This window comes from Apiospora phragmitis, assembly GCF_038363925.1.
Source record: "Apiospora phragmitis strain CBS 135458 chromosome Unknown utg000010l:1.0-9815664.0:1.0-9183399.0, whole genome shotgun sequence".
Lineage (NCBI taxonomy): Eukaryota > Fungi > Ascomycota > Sordariomycetes > Amphisphaeriales > Apiosporaceae > Apiospora > Apiospora phragmitis.
The window spans coordinates 8,036,558-8,051,203 of NW_027117409.1; the positions used below are offsets into that span (position 1 = coordinate 8,036,558).

The 14,646-nt window shown below is 51.8% G+C and overlaps 4 protein-coding genes across 4 annotated transcripts; 3 read left to right on the forward strand and 1 right to left on the reverse strand.

Annotated features, from left to right (window-relative positions):
• Nucleotides 1-496: 496 nt before the first annotated feature.
• PG994_012218 (uncharacterized protein) lies at nucleotides 497-3,462 on the forward strand (the record flags this gene model as incomplete). Its single annotated transcript, XM_066863627.1, has 4 exons — nucleotides 497-720; nucleotides 992-2,298; nucleotides 2,379-3,050; nucleotides 3,167-3,462. The coding sequence occupies 4 exons, from the start codon at nucleotides 497-499 to the stop codon at nucleotides 3,460-3,462; spliced, it is 2,499 nt and encodes an 832-aa protein (XP_066712737.1).
• A 1,185-nt stretch (nucleotides 3,463-4,647) lies between these two features.
• PG994_012219 (6-7-dimethyl-8-ribityllumazine synthase) lies at nucleotides 4,648-5,365 on the reverse strand (the record flags this gene model as incomplete). The annotated part of the gene is made up of 2 exons (XM_066863628.1): nucleotides 4,648-5,092; nucleotides 5,157-5,365. The coding sequence occupies 2 exons, from the start codon at nucleotides 5,363-5,365 to the stop codon at nucleotides 4,648-4,650; spliced, it is 654 nt and encodes a 217-aa protein (XP_066712738.1).
• Nucleotides 5,366-6,004: 639 nt separating this feature from the next.
• Nucleotides 6,005-8,824, forward strand: PG994_012220 (uncharacterized protein; the record flags this gene model as incomplete). Its single annotated transcript, XM_066863629.1, has 2 exons — nucleotides 6,005-6,854; nucleotides 6,924-8,824. 2 exons carry the CDS (start codon nucleotides 6,005-6,007, stop codon nucleotides 8,822-8,824), a joined length of 2,751 nt encoding a protein of 916 aa, XP_066712739.1.
• A 3,528-nt stretch (nucleotides 8,825-12,352) lies between these two features.
• Nucleotides 12,353-14,301, forward strand: PG994_012221 (uncharacterized protein; the record flags this gene model as incomplete). Its single annotated transcript, XM_066863630.1, has 2 exons — nucleotides 12,353-12,942; nucleotides 13,032-14,301. 2 exons carry the CDS (start codon nucleotides 12,353-12,355, stop codon nucleotides 14,299-14,301), a joined length of 1,860 nt encoding a protein of 619 aa, XP_066712740.1.
• Nucleotides 14,302-14,646: the final 345 nt, after the last annotated feature.

A 14,646-nucleotide genomic window follows, 5' to 3' on the forward strand; every position in this document is an offset into this window, starting at 1 on the left:
CGGGTTCTTGCTCTTGGGCAAGGAAGCAATTCGAGCAAGTCTCAGCCAGTGTCGATGTCTCGCCTAATTCTATTTGAGTTTCCTGGCACTGGCCGGATTGCTTCGCAAAGGATGTTTTACGCAGACTCCGTCCAATGAAACAGACATCAGCCGTACTCTGTTTCCACACGCGTCCACAAGCCGCCTTCTGTCACCCCCAAGCTAAAACCTATGATACCCCTCCGACGCGCTCCGGGGAGATGTTTTTGTTTCCGCTGAAGACAGCCCCGAGAGCACAGATTGGAGAGAATTGGCGGATTGGTCTCATTGTCATTAACGAACAACACTAATTTTGAACTTCTCGCATCATGCAGCTGCCCGCGATACCTGGTCAATTACAGAGAGAATAGCCTCGAGACTCTGTTTCTCACCCGCCAATTGTCACGCTATTTCGGTACCCTCTCAAAGTCCTGTGGGCGTGCAGTGATTTCATTGACGCCCCCATCATCCCGCCTATATGCCTAGGTTCCCAGTCAATTTTCGGCGGAAATCGCAAGTTACTGAAGAGCACGATGCACCGGTAGAATCCTCATTCCGTGTTCTCGAGCGTACCGAAGTGGGGCCTGGCAAGTCGTTTGACGGCGGAGCAAGATTAATGAAAGCGACTGGGGGAATCCCGAAAACCACTCTATCCGAGATCACAACAGAAGATAACATCTTCGCAAACATGAAGTCAAATCGGTAAGTGACAATCCACGAGCGAGCAGGGTCCCCCAAGTTCCCTGCACAGAAGGCGTGGAGTTCATGCAGCAACACTGGGGAAGGCACTATAAAATATGGAGTGCAATTCTCGACAGTGGCTGTCTGTCGCATAGCAGGCTTTTTTAGGCATACGATCCAGGCCCGCATCCCTACTGGGGCGACACACTCTCATTACTTTCTGAGTCACTGGGCTAATCAATTGAAGCGGCAGTGGTAGTTCTACGACAATCAAAACAACTTCTGACAACAGTTCACGTCATAGCAACGCTTCGACAGCCCCTTCTTCGACCGATTTCACTGCCACACTGGAGGACGGGAGGAGTTTACCACGAAAGCCTGTGCATGACACACCTGGACACCACGCGCAAAAGTCTTCAGGGGGCGGGTTTCTGAAACAGGCTGGGAGGACGTTTTCCTTCGGCGGCTCTAAGAAAAACAGCCTGCCCACCATTCCCGCTGACGATCCTGTTCCTTCGGTTCCAGACAATTACGGTCCGCAAACTCCAGGGAATAGATCGCGAGCGGAAACTGCCTCGACCATTACGACAGCGACGCCGCCCCAGGTGGAAGATCGAGATTTTAGACTCGACTTGGGAGGTGATCTGAGCAACATGCTTACGGCCTTCAACAAGCGCGCCAGCGTGGCAACCGTAAAAGACGACCCCGGTCGGACGCCATTGGGCTCGCGAAACTTGACGGGTAACCGTGGAAACCAGCCATCACCACTGCATCTTGATAAAATATCTGCCGTCGAAGCACCGCCCAAATCCTGGGCCAGCCAGACATCAAACGATGGTCTTCTCGCGAGAGGCCTTGCATCGCCAAGAGGGTTTGCATCGCCGCCCGCGATGGACGAGAACACGCCGCCTCCCGTTCCTAGGCATCGTGCCCAACCCTCGATGTCCAGCAGGCCGTCACCGCCGGAGGATGACGAAGATGCTGCTTTGCTAAAGGATTCGTTAGCAGCCACGAGTTACCTGGCTCGTTCAACAGGTGGACTTAGGGAAAACGAAGATACCTTATCCAATCTCCGCGGAACATACACCAGACCTACGAGGCTGGATGGCAAATCTGACGACGACAATCTGTTTGAGAACTCTTTCGGGCGTGCTTCTAGGTCTACAGGTCATGGGTCTAACAGGGGGCACGGTCCGCCACAAAACAAGGTCATGACTCCTGCTGAATTCGAAAGATACCAGCGAGACAAGGTCCGGCAGCAAACTGATTCTGGTAACAAGGACGTTTCCAGCGATGAAGAGGAGGATAACTACGAGGACGAGGAGGACGATGCTGAAAAGACAAAGGAATTGGCGAAGCAGAGGCGTAAGCAGGAGGCTCACATGACGGTCTACCGACAACAAATGATGAAGGTAACTGGAGAGCAGCCTGGCATGGCTCCTTCACGGCCAAGTCTATCCATGTCGATGAGCACGCCCAATCTACCCCTGAATCTCACGCCAGGTCCAAGTGGCTCGAACTCGCCTCCGTCCGACGCCTCCGAGGACGAGGATGTTCCGCTCGGCATCTTGGCTGCACACGGCTTCCCAAACAAGAACCGTCCGCCGATTCGGCTAAGCACAGTAGGCTCCAATCCTAATTACGGGCGTCTATGGCGCCGTCATATTCCGTCGGTCCAGGTTCCGTTGCTGGGGATAACGCTCCTCGGCCTGGTGGTCCGCTTCCAGCCTTCGCACGCAAGCTGCCTCAAGATCCTTTCCTCGGTGCTGGGCTCATCAACCAGCCTCCTCGAGAGTCTTTTGCTCTTGGGGGAGGCGCACCCGCCCAGCAAAACCGAGCTGCACCTATTGGAGGATTAGTCGGCGTGATTGCAAACGAGGAAAGGCAGAGGGCTTTGAGACGGGGAAGTCCGGCGATCGATGGGAAGCACGCACTCCCCTCATCCATGCAGATGCCGATGAACCCTGGCATGCCCGGGGGTTTCGATCCAGTCGCGGGCATCCCGCCTCAGATGATGTATCCCCAAATGCCAGTGACACCTGGTGACCAAGCTCAGCTTCAAATGACTCAGCAGATGACGCAATTCATGCAGATGCAAATGCAGTTCATGCAGATGATGACTGGCCAGAACACAAGCCAGACGCCCATGCATATGCATATGCAAATGCCAGGCCAAGGACCTCCTCGTCCTATGAGCCATATGCCGAGCCAGTCGATCGGGTCTATGTCAGACATGAACCGAACCTCCTTCTTGGGCGACCCGCTCCAAATGGGCAATGGCAACAACAACGGCATGGGCAACGGTATGGGCAACGGTATGGGAAATGGCATGGGAATGAACAACAACATGGGTATGGAATCAGTAAGAGGAGACTCCGCGATGCGAACGATGAGCATGGTTCACCCAAGCTCTTCTTCGTGGATGCAGCCACCTAAGGCTGGTTATATGCCATCGATTCGGATTCAGGGTGCTGGTTACGCACCTTCTATCGCCCCTCCGAACGCAGCAATATCGGCCTCCCTGGTCGTTACCGGCCCGTCTCCAGCATGGCGCCCCTGGATGTGCATTCAAGGACTCAGACCATGTCCGGTGCTCTTCCCACCCTTTCAAAACTGTCTGGCGAGACCAAGGTAGAACGCGAGGACGACGATGATGACGATGAGAAGGGCTGGGAGGAGCTCAAAGCGAAGCGCGAGAAGAAGAAGAGCCTCTGGAAGACGAAGAAATCATTCGGTAGCGAGCTCGGATCTCTCATCAGCTAAGCGTGTGCGTTATTGTGGTTATTCTATTTGCATTAACGAGTGTCTTTGGGCATTTTGCGACGCCCTCCACCAATGCACCTTATTTCGGCTAAGCATTTTTACCATGGGAAAAGTCCCAGTTAGATTTTCATTGGGTCATGCATGGCTCTTTTTGGGATATCAAAGAAGTCAAGTCCAGATGTCTTGAGGAATTTAGACGATGTCTGGACCTTATCGGACTGGGGATGTGCGACTTTGGACATCGCCAGTAGGATATACAGGCTTTCTTGGCTTGGGCAACTGGGGGGGGGGGGCAACATTACCAGGCGCTGGCGTGGCGGCATTGTTCATTTTCCTCTTCTTCGAACATTGGATATAACATACAAAAAAAAGCATGATGGAGAGTGATGGTTGAGGAGATGTGTTTTTTGTGTCAGGAGGTGCGAGACGGGCGAGGAGGCTGTTACCCACACACATACGCATCGCATTACGAGATGAATGGATGGATGGAGCGAGTGATTATACCACGAACCCGGGCGGTTCTCGATTCGTGTTAGAACTCGCTCAGCCTACATACAAGCTAATTTAATACTACACATACCAGATCTACCCTCAACATACCTTCCTTGCTAGGCAGTGGTGATCAAGTCTTGCTACTGATCGATCTATAAATAAGAAAGTCGGTTATCTAGGATGTAGGCTGTCACTCCCGACTTTTCTACCCTCCAAAAATACCCTTGGGTACCTAAGGTATATCGTGGTGTTGTAATTCATCTGAACTTGCACAACACCCTATATCCTTGGATTTTCTTGCCGCAAAGACGTTTTACTGTAAAATTCCTGGATTCAGGCGAAACACCCTTTGAGGGACAATCTCGCTCTGTCGCGTTTGAGCCTCACACCAAATCCGTTCACTCATATGCGCGTCTCCCATTAGATGCCAAGATCGTCTGCAACTAACATGATTGCATATTGTATACAATTGTCCGTTTGCATATTCAAATTGAGTGTCATCTGCTTGACCATGATCCTGGCTGGGCCATCTCAAGCAGCATCACAAGCGTGGACTATTATTCACTATCAACACTACCTTGCTGTATCCATGTCTCATATCCTAAAACGCCAGTTATCCGGTTTTTGGGAATCCAAGATTGGCCTCTCAGCCTAATTTGCTGTGGCCAAATAGCATCTGGCTTGCACCTCGCTTTAATTCATCTTGCCCTGAGCCCAAGCACCTCGCTTGACGCCGAGCTCGACGGCAGCCAAGCCCCAGTCCTCGCCGTGGTTGTGGCTGCCCGAGAGGACGCCCGCGCGCGCCTTGGCCTGGTCGTCGCTGAGCACCGTCAGCACGCCGAAGATGACGGGGATGCCGAGGTCGAGCTGCGTGCGCATCAGGCCATGGGACACGGCGTCGGAGATGTACTCGAAGTGCATCGTCTCGCCTTGATCAGCACGCCGATGGCGATGATGGCGTCGAACGGGGCCGAGGCCGTGGACGAAGAGAGCGCGGTCAGGTCGGTCGTCGAGGAGGCGAGGAGGTCGCCGGCTCCGCCGCCGCCGGCCGAGCTGGCTTGGACTTGCGATGCGGAATAGAGTCTGAGGCGAAGTTCCCGACAGGTTAGCTCGGCCTTGAATTCCCAGTGGAAGAGAGCTCCCCCGCAAAATTGGCAGATCCTGTCGCACTCCAACTCTACAAGAGTCCCAATTGCACTTACGATTTGACGGCAATGGGCAGCTCCCAAGAGCCCGGGACCGACTCAACCACAATGTTGCTCTCCTTCACTCCGCAGGCCAACAGCTTGTCCTTGGTGCCCCTGAGCAAGGGCTCGATAATAGTGGAATTCCAGCGGGCGTGGACGATACCGATGCGCAGGGCGCTGCCATCGTGCTGCTGCGGGGTCGGTCCCTTCAGAGAGCTTGCCATGGTTTCTGATATCGCGGGGTTGTTGTTGTTGTGCTTCGGTGGTCAGGGAACGTAATTGAGCAAGAGAAATCAAAACGATGTCCCTGAAATGAAGGAGATGATAGGCTGTTCGTTTCTTGCTGTTTCGCAAACGCAGGAGGGAGGTGAAGGTTCGGGTCTTTTAGCTGCTATGCATTGAGCAATCAATTGAGGAGGGGCACTCTCCTCCATTCAGCTGCTGTCCAGAGATGACGAAAGCCCGTACAGGGTTATTGATTGGCAGGGGTTTGTTTGTTTCATGACTAAATAAGGTTAGCTGGCTTGGTTGCTTGCCTAGGCAATTGGCAAGTACGATTTGATGCAGCCCACTGTAAACCGTTTCTTAATACTCTCCAAAAGAAGGCGCAACGCAGCAAGACGACCGCGACTACCTCTTGTAAGTGCCTTCCCTCTCATATAGGAAAGGCCAATGTTTCAAAAAAGGATAAGAAAATATTACACCCTGTCAGGATGGCATCTTGAAGACCACCGGAATATATCACTTACACCCCATATACTGGTCTCTCCTGTATCCTTTGACTCGATATCAGTGCACCTGTCCCTGTCTATATCATTTGTTGTACCCTCATAATAATACCGTATTCAATCTGTGTGCCAACCATGCCTATCACTGCCCTGCCAGAGTCTGTGGCCAAGCATCTGGCCGGCCATCTCAATATCGCATCTCCAGTCATCCTTGTCAAAGAACTGCTGGACAACGCCATCGATGCCCAGGCCGCATCAGTTGAGGTCATCATATCGTCCAATACAGTAGACAAGATCGAAGTTCGCGATAATGGGGTCGGAATCTACCCGGATGATTATGACTCGTTGGGCCGTCGTGGCCACACGAGCAAGTTGAAGACCTTCGAAGAGTTGAGCCTTCGAGTAAATACTTCGCTAGGCTTCCGCGGAGAAGCATTGGCAAGCGTCAACACTATGGCCAAGATATTCATAATCACGAAGACCAGTTCAGACCCTGTGGCTGCTTCTATTCAACTTCACCCAAAGACCGGCGGTGTGTTGACACGCAGTCCAGCATCCGCCCCTGTTGGAACTACCGTCATTGTCACTGGATTGTATAACGAGACGCCTGTCCGAGAGCAGGTGATTGTTAAAGAGGCACCAAAATCACTCGATGGCCTCAAAGAGCTCCTCCGATCATATGCCATGGCAAGACCGCAGTTGAGGCTTCAGTTCAAGGTTCTCAATGTACAACGCCTCAACTGGTCATATACGCCGGAGCCAACTGCTGGCCTGCAAGAAGCAGTACTTCAGATCCATGGTGCTGCAGTATTGTCTCAGTGCGTAGAGAAACGCAGCATCTATAACACATCCGCATCGCAGAGCGACTCAAGCCAACCGTCGTTTGGTTTCGAAGCAGTTGTAGTCAAGCCTGACGCGCTAGCGCACCTCCTTCCAAAAGGTCGCTACTTCTCGGTCGACCGCCGCCCTCTCACAGCCGCCAGAGGTACCATGAAGAAGCTGCTCTCAACATATTAGAAATATGTGAGCAGCCTCCGGGGTACGGTCACACAAGGAACGTCCATTGGAGATGCTTTCATATGCCTTAACATTACACCCCCACCCGGGAGTTATGACGCCAACATTGAGCCGTCGAAGAACGAAGTTCTCTTTTCAGATGAAGTAACTCTGATACACCAGTTCGAAGAATTCTGTGCCGAAACTTACGGACAGTTGGCGACGAAACCTCCCCAGATGGCACCCATCGATGATGTACCTGGGAAAGGGCCCTCTGCTGAATTGGATGGGATTGGCAGACCGCGCTCACCAGCCGGGAATAGTCAGACAGCAGAAACCCAGTCTTCTCCTGATATGAGAAGTTCAGCGGGAGCAAAAGGCAGAGATCCGTTCCCTGTAACGGTCTTGACAGCCAGTGTTTCTGGGCCCGCAGTTTCAACTCAACATATCAGCCATGGGGCGGAAGGCTGCAGCTCTGAAGGACAAATGCATGGAAATGGGGAAAGCAACAAGCGAAGGAGGCCGGGCACACCAGCACCGTCCGGCTTCATTACTGCAAGCACGTTACGTGGCAGGGAACAGCAACCGGCCCTCAGCGAGCGCCCTAGTGTTCTTGAGAGTGAAATCCTAGTTTCTGGCCACGGCTGGACTGGTGACATGTCGTCTGATCTCAGCGAGTGTATTGACAGATCCGAGAAACGCAAAGTCCAGCCAAGACATCCCCTTCCGACGCATAAGCCTACATCATTTGGTGGGATAGCCCGCAATGATGAGTTCGAAATAGTTCCGGCGCGACCTCTGAACCCTTGGTCGATTGCCAAGATGAACAAGAGCGTTCCTAGAAATGGTCTCTCCGGGTATGGGGAGGTTGACCAGGGTGCTGGTCTTCGTCCTACCCTGGAGCCAGATATTCTACATCACTACGGTGCAGCACCAAGAGATCTCGACTTACCACCAGATTATCGATTCATCAATGCGAATAGAGATGAAGTCGGCTCACCACGAGCGCCTCCCAGCCAGCCTTATGCTAGCCCGCAATCAAGTCCATTGGTTTCGAACTACCAAAGTGCTCCAAAGTTACAGGCACAAAACGCAGTTCCGCGCCGCCGGGCCCAGCCACCATGGACACCACCTTCGTCTATACAGAGAGATCAACAAGACTGGAATTCTTCTTACCGTTCAGGGTACCAAAGTAGTCCAAGGAAAGCAAGCTCGTTGTTGGATGCCTCCTTTGGGCAAACGAAACTTGGCCAGTTTCTTCCTAACCATCATAGCCCAGGTGACTCTGGAGCTGATGAATATTCGCGCGGTGCCTTCACGAGTTCATCAAAGGGTGTGGAAACTATGAGAGGAAATGGAATGACAGGTGGCAAGATGTTCAACGTTGGTGTCTCACGAGTCCTTGAAGCCCCTAAAGGTCGTCGGCACTTGGAGCAAGACCATAGCGGTCCAGACTCACGTGTCGCAAGTCCCCCACAGACAGCCCGAGACCAGCTATTAGCTGAGCATTCTGAAACTGTCAAAACTTCCATTCCAGCTGGAGATCCCCGTGCTTATCTTCTAAGACGGCAAAAATCAGCGGCAGCTGAAGCAAACAGTAGGGCCCCACGAAGAGGACTTAAGCGGGCGAAGAGCTGTTTGATGCCATTTGAGAACATTCCCGACGATGTGGTAACGCACAATCTGTCGTTTCAACTATCATTGGAAATTCGACTATTGCGAAATAGCACGGCTCTGGCTGCTCGCTTCGATGGGTACGTCGACGCTGGCGATGTTGAGTCAGCACTGGACATGGATACGGGAGAAGGCCACAGGATTGAGGAACGGCTCGATCATCTACTGTCGGACTGGAATGAGCAGGTCACCGGCGAAACAACTTGCATTGAGAGCAAGCTGACGGTATTGTTGAAGGGAAAAGGCATTGAAGCCGTATTACTTGGTGACCGGACCGGAGACTAAAAGCAATACGCTAGGATCTGGCGGGCTCCAGAACGCCATCCATATATTGTGCTTTTAGATGGTTCGGTTTAGTAGAAGAATCTGGTTTGCTTACATAGATCGCTTGTATATGAGCTCGATAGAGCCCTGAAAGATAGCTAGTCTGGGACTCAGATAGCATGGTGCCACTGCATTCCATATGGGCAATACTACATCAGTAGACTTGACTTGAGCTGTATCTCGTGTTGCCGCTGCGAATCAATATCCTAGGGGTCCTCGAACATGAAGCAGTTGAGCGAGATTTAGATAAAAGAACATAGCTTTCAATACCGAGTCCCGTAAACCCCGTATGGCTCTCAATCTGTCGGACGCTATATTCGTTGTCAACCCCATGAGGCCCACATGGGCCATGACTAGAGGTAATGAATACGAACTCTACTATGTACATATCTATACTTGACGGCACTAGGAGTGGAATCTGAGCTGGTATTCCTCTATCTGTTCTTTGCCTTGACAGCATATCCCGGTATATCTAGTATATATGTAAGTAATGGGAGCGACTGCTGTCCCCCTATGTACAGGGCACAACAGAGTTATAAGTGTTACACCGTGCAGCCCTTCCTCTTCTTCATTGGTATTACTTTGTGTCTTGGTTTGTGGTACGATTGACTCTCATATGAACTAAGTAGTCTGCGGAACAAGAAAGAAAGCTTTTATGATCACACAATGGACTGCTGTCGGAAGTAAAGGATGCTTCCGTATCTTGTTTTATGTCGCTTGTGAGCATTGACTAAGTAGGTAGGTAGGTTAGCTATCCTCCGAGAAGAAGTCGCCATATCTATGCTGGAGTGTCTGTGGTTGGGCGTTGCCATGTGTTGCCATGGGATGGGTTAGCTTTCCTTCGATGTCACCTTACCACCACAATCAAGTGCTTTTGTCCCTCCCCAAGCAAGTCCCCCAGCCTGACCCCGGTCATCGCGATCTCGATGCGCCACAGCTTTCTTGCTCGTATTGCATGAAATGCTCCGGTAACATTTTCACGCACTGCGACACAACGTTCATGACTGGCTGATAAGTATGGCGGGTTCTACTAGAACACACTACATTGAGTATTTTGTCCGGAGGAGAGGGATCGGCCTTGTTTCAACAAGGCTATATGAGCTGATCTTATGACGTCCATAAGAAAACCAAGTAGGTCAGCACGGCAAACAGAGGGAGCATCAATTGGCTTTTTACGAAGCCACAGGCTGGCTGATATTGTTTGCTGCCAAGTTGTGGCTACGGCCGAGACCACGCCCGTTCTTAGCTCTGGCTGCTTTTTCCCGCATTTTGCAACGCCGAGCACCTAATATAGCACACGACAAGGGACTATTCTATCATAGCCTACTACGCCCATTAAGCAGGCTGTCACCAGAGAGCAAACGATGTTGAAATCGCATCAGTTAACCTTAGGTTGTTTGCTACGACGGGAAGAACATTGCAACACCGCCTGCTTCCACCCATGTCGTAAAGGTAGAACCAGAGTGTGCGCGGCCCGCTGTACAACGAAACACCGGCGAGCTGTGAGTTGATGGTTGTTGTTTGGTTGACCTGTCAAAGGAGATCTCGAGATGCCCCAAGTGGGGAGCTTTCTGACTTGGCTGCTGCCGGGTGGTCGGACGAATTTGTTCACACACACACACACACAAGCATACTTGGGTGTTCCACGGGGATGAAACAAATGAAATTCTCAGCTGCAGCACCGGCAGATCAAAAGATAACTCGCCTAAAGTATGTGAAACGCGACTCCTGCCACCCAAGTGGGCTGGCGTGCAACATGACTGAGCATGTCGGTGGGTTAGCTGGTGGCTGACTTATCGTCGCCATTTCGTCAGTATCTCTCCTCTCCCAGTCGAAAACCGTATCGTATGTACAGTATTCCTGCGAGCGAAAACACCACGTATATATATATATATATATCCTAATCGCTGTTTCCAACAGTGAGCGATAATGAAGCAAGTTTCGGATTCTGGTAGACAGCAGCATCCACTGACGTCAGAAACTATGGATATGCTAGACGTGTTATGGGGTCGATTAATAAAGAGCGCCCGCGGTTGATAGTCGAATGTAACGGTTGAAATTGTGGTAAACTACCCGATAGTCAACCAGAGTTGGATGATGCGGCGCCGAAGAAGATGATGATGGGGAATCGCCGTATGAGCGTGCCGGACAGGCGGTTTTGTAGGTGCCCTAAGTGCCCATTGGACCGCTTCGCCCTTCACAAGTGACATCACGCAGCTGGCCGTTTGTCTAGACCATGGCGCATTAGTCTGTACAAGCACCGCCCCAGCTACGACAGCACTGTAGGTAGCGCAGCAAATAGCAGCGGCATGGTTAGGAATGATCCTGGAGTACTACCGGCCCTATGATGACTCCGGACTCTGATGTTGTATGGCATGGTACATATGCTAGCCGTTAATGTTTGGCTGAGTCTACTATATCCTACCTGACTACGAGTATCTCATTTTTGTATGCATGGCTTGCTTCTCCTGCCGACCGGAAACTTTTCATCTTCCACCCCATCGTTCGTTTCATTTCATCTGAAGTCGCCCTTCCGCTCGCTGCAACCCTTCTTCCAGTTCATGCTGGCTGCCTCAAGTTAGCCTAAACAAGCTTGAAGGTCGCGTCGATAAGTCAATTGCACCTGCTTTAGCTCCACGTCATTGTCATCCCTTGTCGTGCGACTTGGCCGAAGGTAAACAATTCAAAATAAAACATAGACGGGAATCAATCCGAAGCTTCGGCCAAAATAACACCACGTCCTGCACGCTTCTTAGTCAGAGGAACGCGACGACGAACGAGAATCCCTGGGCATTGGGATTTATTATTTTTCTTCCTTCGGGCTGGAGTTGCGCTGTCTGCTTCTGGTCTGCCTGCCCGCCTGGCGCCTGGCCCGCTTCAACCACTGGCTCTCCCCACCCTTCAGGTCCCCATTGTAAGGAACACCGCCCCAGTCTCCACGCACGCCGCAACACGCATCCCAGCCAGCGCGCACTGCCCGAACCCGGTCCAATTCCTACTGGTACGACTGACTGACTACCTGCACCGCACTCCGTACCGCGATTACTTTTCACCCTTTCTTATCTTAGCATCATTCTCGTTGGAAATCCATCTTGGGCTGTGCAGATCGGACTTGCAATTCCCTTTGTCATCCTTCTTGCCTACTTACTTACTTGCTTACCTGCTTGCTGCATCACCCGTACCCTTCCGCCTAATACTCTTCTCTACCCCGGATCTAAGTCGACCTAAGCTGTTTCAGACTCACCACCCCATTAGCTTAATTGGTGTTCTGTCAGCTTGGTCAAACGTCAATTTGGGCCTCAACACGATGCGGCTGTAGAAGTCACGGCACAGCAGTCCCCGTTGTTGGTATTGGGAAAAGATCCGAATTCTCGTTGTACGGCTCTGGCCAAAGAGAACATGCGAGGTCCCAGTCCTCGCTGTCACTCAAGAGAAGGCTGTTGTCGTTGTGATGATGACGAACAAAAGAATAATCACCTGTCGATCGCTATGAGCACAAGGCCGCTTGGAAAGGACGATACAATAGCTTGGGAACACGACGCGGCCGGAACGACCCAATATGCTATAATGCCTCGATATACACCAAAACGAGACAGACCCAGGCGAAATCGACCCTACTTACCGACCGTGTGCCACTATGCTCTCCTTTTGCTCGTGCTACTCTGCGTCCGACCTGCATCTGCCGTTTTGCTACCATTCGACAACTGCTTGCCCAGCAACTACATCGCCAGCAACAACAAAGATCATGCACAACTCCAATGGGTTCCTCTTTATCTAGATGCCGTTTTCGACCTCGAGAACCCGACACACAACTTGCGAGTCACCGTCTACGGTAACGTCACCGGCACTGTCGGCAACACTACCCTGCCCCTCTGGAACAGCACGCAGTGGAATGGAACAACGAACGTTCTCAACGGCAAGATTCAAAACCAGCCAGATGGACCTCAGGGGAAGGCGACCACCCTATTCAGCAAAGTCGATGTCTTGAGCTACGAACCCTACAAAACATCTTCCAATTTCTGTAATAGCACCAAGAATGGACCCTGTCCCCTGGGTCCAGTCTTCAATGATACACCCATGTATGTCGAAAAGAGAAGGAAAGGGGCGAGGCTCCCCTCTCCCCATTGCCCATACCTTCTTGATCCGAGAGGCTGACTTCTTGCTTTAGTGCTTATCAGAATCTACCATCTTTCGAATTGAGCAATGACTTCTCGTCGTCGTACGCTTTTACTTCGTTTGCGCCAACTTTAATAATCTGGAATGGAGACGCCAAAGCTACTTCCATCGGCTGCATATCCGCGGTCGTCACTCCTAGTCTCGGGGGTATTGCCTGGTTTCTTCGATTTCTTCCGGTCTTTGTCTTGCTCCTGGTTGGCGTGGCGACGGTCTTTGCCGGCGTATTTAGTCCTTGGGGAACCAGCGACGTATTCCACTGGACATCGAACTACGGTAGACATCCCGACTTACTTCGATTGGTAACCCCGGGATTTGGTGACTGCCTTCAGTACATCCAATTCATCGTACTGACAGGTGGTTTATCACTGAGTTACCCAGGCTTCTACCAACCAGTAGTCAGCAATGGCGCATGGTCTGTTCTCATGTTCAACCAGAGCTTTGTTTCTTCAGCCGAGCCGTGGACGAATGTAGTGGATGGCGTGTACATCACCGAGAACATTACAAGCGTCTATGATGGCAGCAGCATTTATGGACTGGAGAGCGTCTCCCGCTTGGTGGGGATGAGTCAGGTCGAAGACATCTGGGCTGGAATGATGGTTTGGCTGCTGGTGATATTTGCGATTCTCCTCTCGGGCATACAACTCGGCTTCTTCTTCCGCTGGATTTTCCGCTATGTGCGGCAGAATCCCGAGGAGGATCTGCGTGCCAAAAACATGCCCTTCTCCATGGGTAACGTGATCCGTCTGGTTTTCAGCTACTTCCTGCTGCCTATAGTCACCTTGTCCCTTTTTCAACTGGTTGTTGCGGCACGATCCTCTGTCTACCTCGTGGCTTTGGCTGTGGTGACTATAGCCCTCATCGTGGGCTTTGCGGCTTGGCTCATATTCTTGATCGCCTCGACGAGACCTCGATCGCATTTGTTCGATGATTTGCCTACCGTCTTGCTCTATGGACCGCTGTACAACACTTACTCCGACGAAGCGGCTGCATTTGCGCTTATCCCAGTCCTCCTGACCTTTCTCAGGGGCATCGCACTTGGGGCGGTCCAAGCGTCTGGTATCGCCCAGCTGGTCATCCTAGCGGCTTGTGAGGTCGTTCAGATGCTAACCCTGCATGCATTCCGTCCGTTCCATTCGCCAACATCGATGAATGCCTACCACACAGGATTCTCTGTATTGCGATTCGTCACTGTCATTCTCATGGTCGCCTTTTCGCCTAGTATGGGGGTTCTCGAAGGGCCCAAGGATGGATTGGATATGTGATTCTGTTGATCCACGGTGGAGTACTCGTTTTCGGCTTTTTCCTCAACGCTTTGCAGACCATCATCGAGGTTGTAGCACGCATGTGTGGTGCTGGAGGAGACGATGCCCGCGGCCAGACGAGAGGAGGCCTATCCAGGATATTTGGAGCTCGCCAGCTTCAGAGGCGTATGTCACGGCGTGGGGCTACCTCCCGCCAGAGTCAACTGAGTACGTCGGCGATGCTCGATACTGTACCGGCTTCCAAAAGGGGCTATGGTCGTGTACGGAGCGAGTCTGCAGGTAGTATGGGCATAATGTTGCATCAGCAGCAACGGAGCTCAAGCGTCTTGGATGTTCGCAGCATCG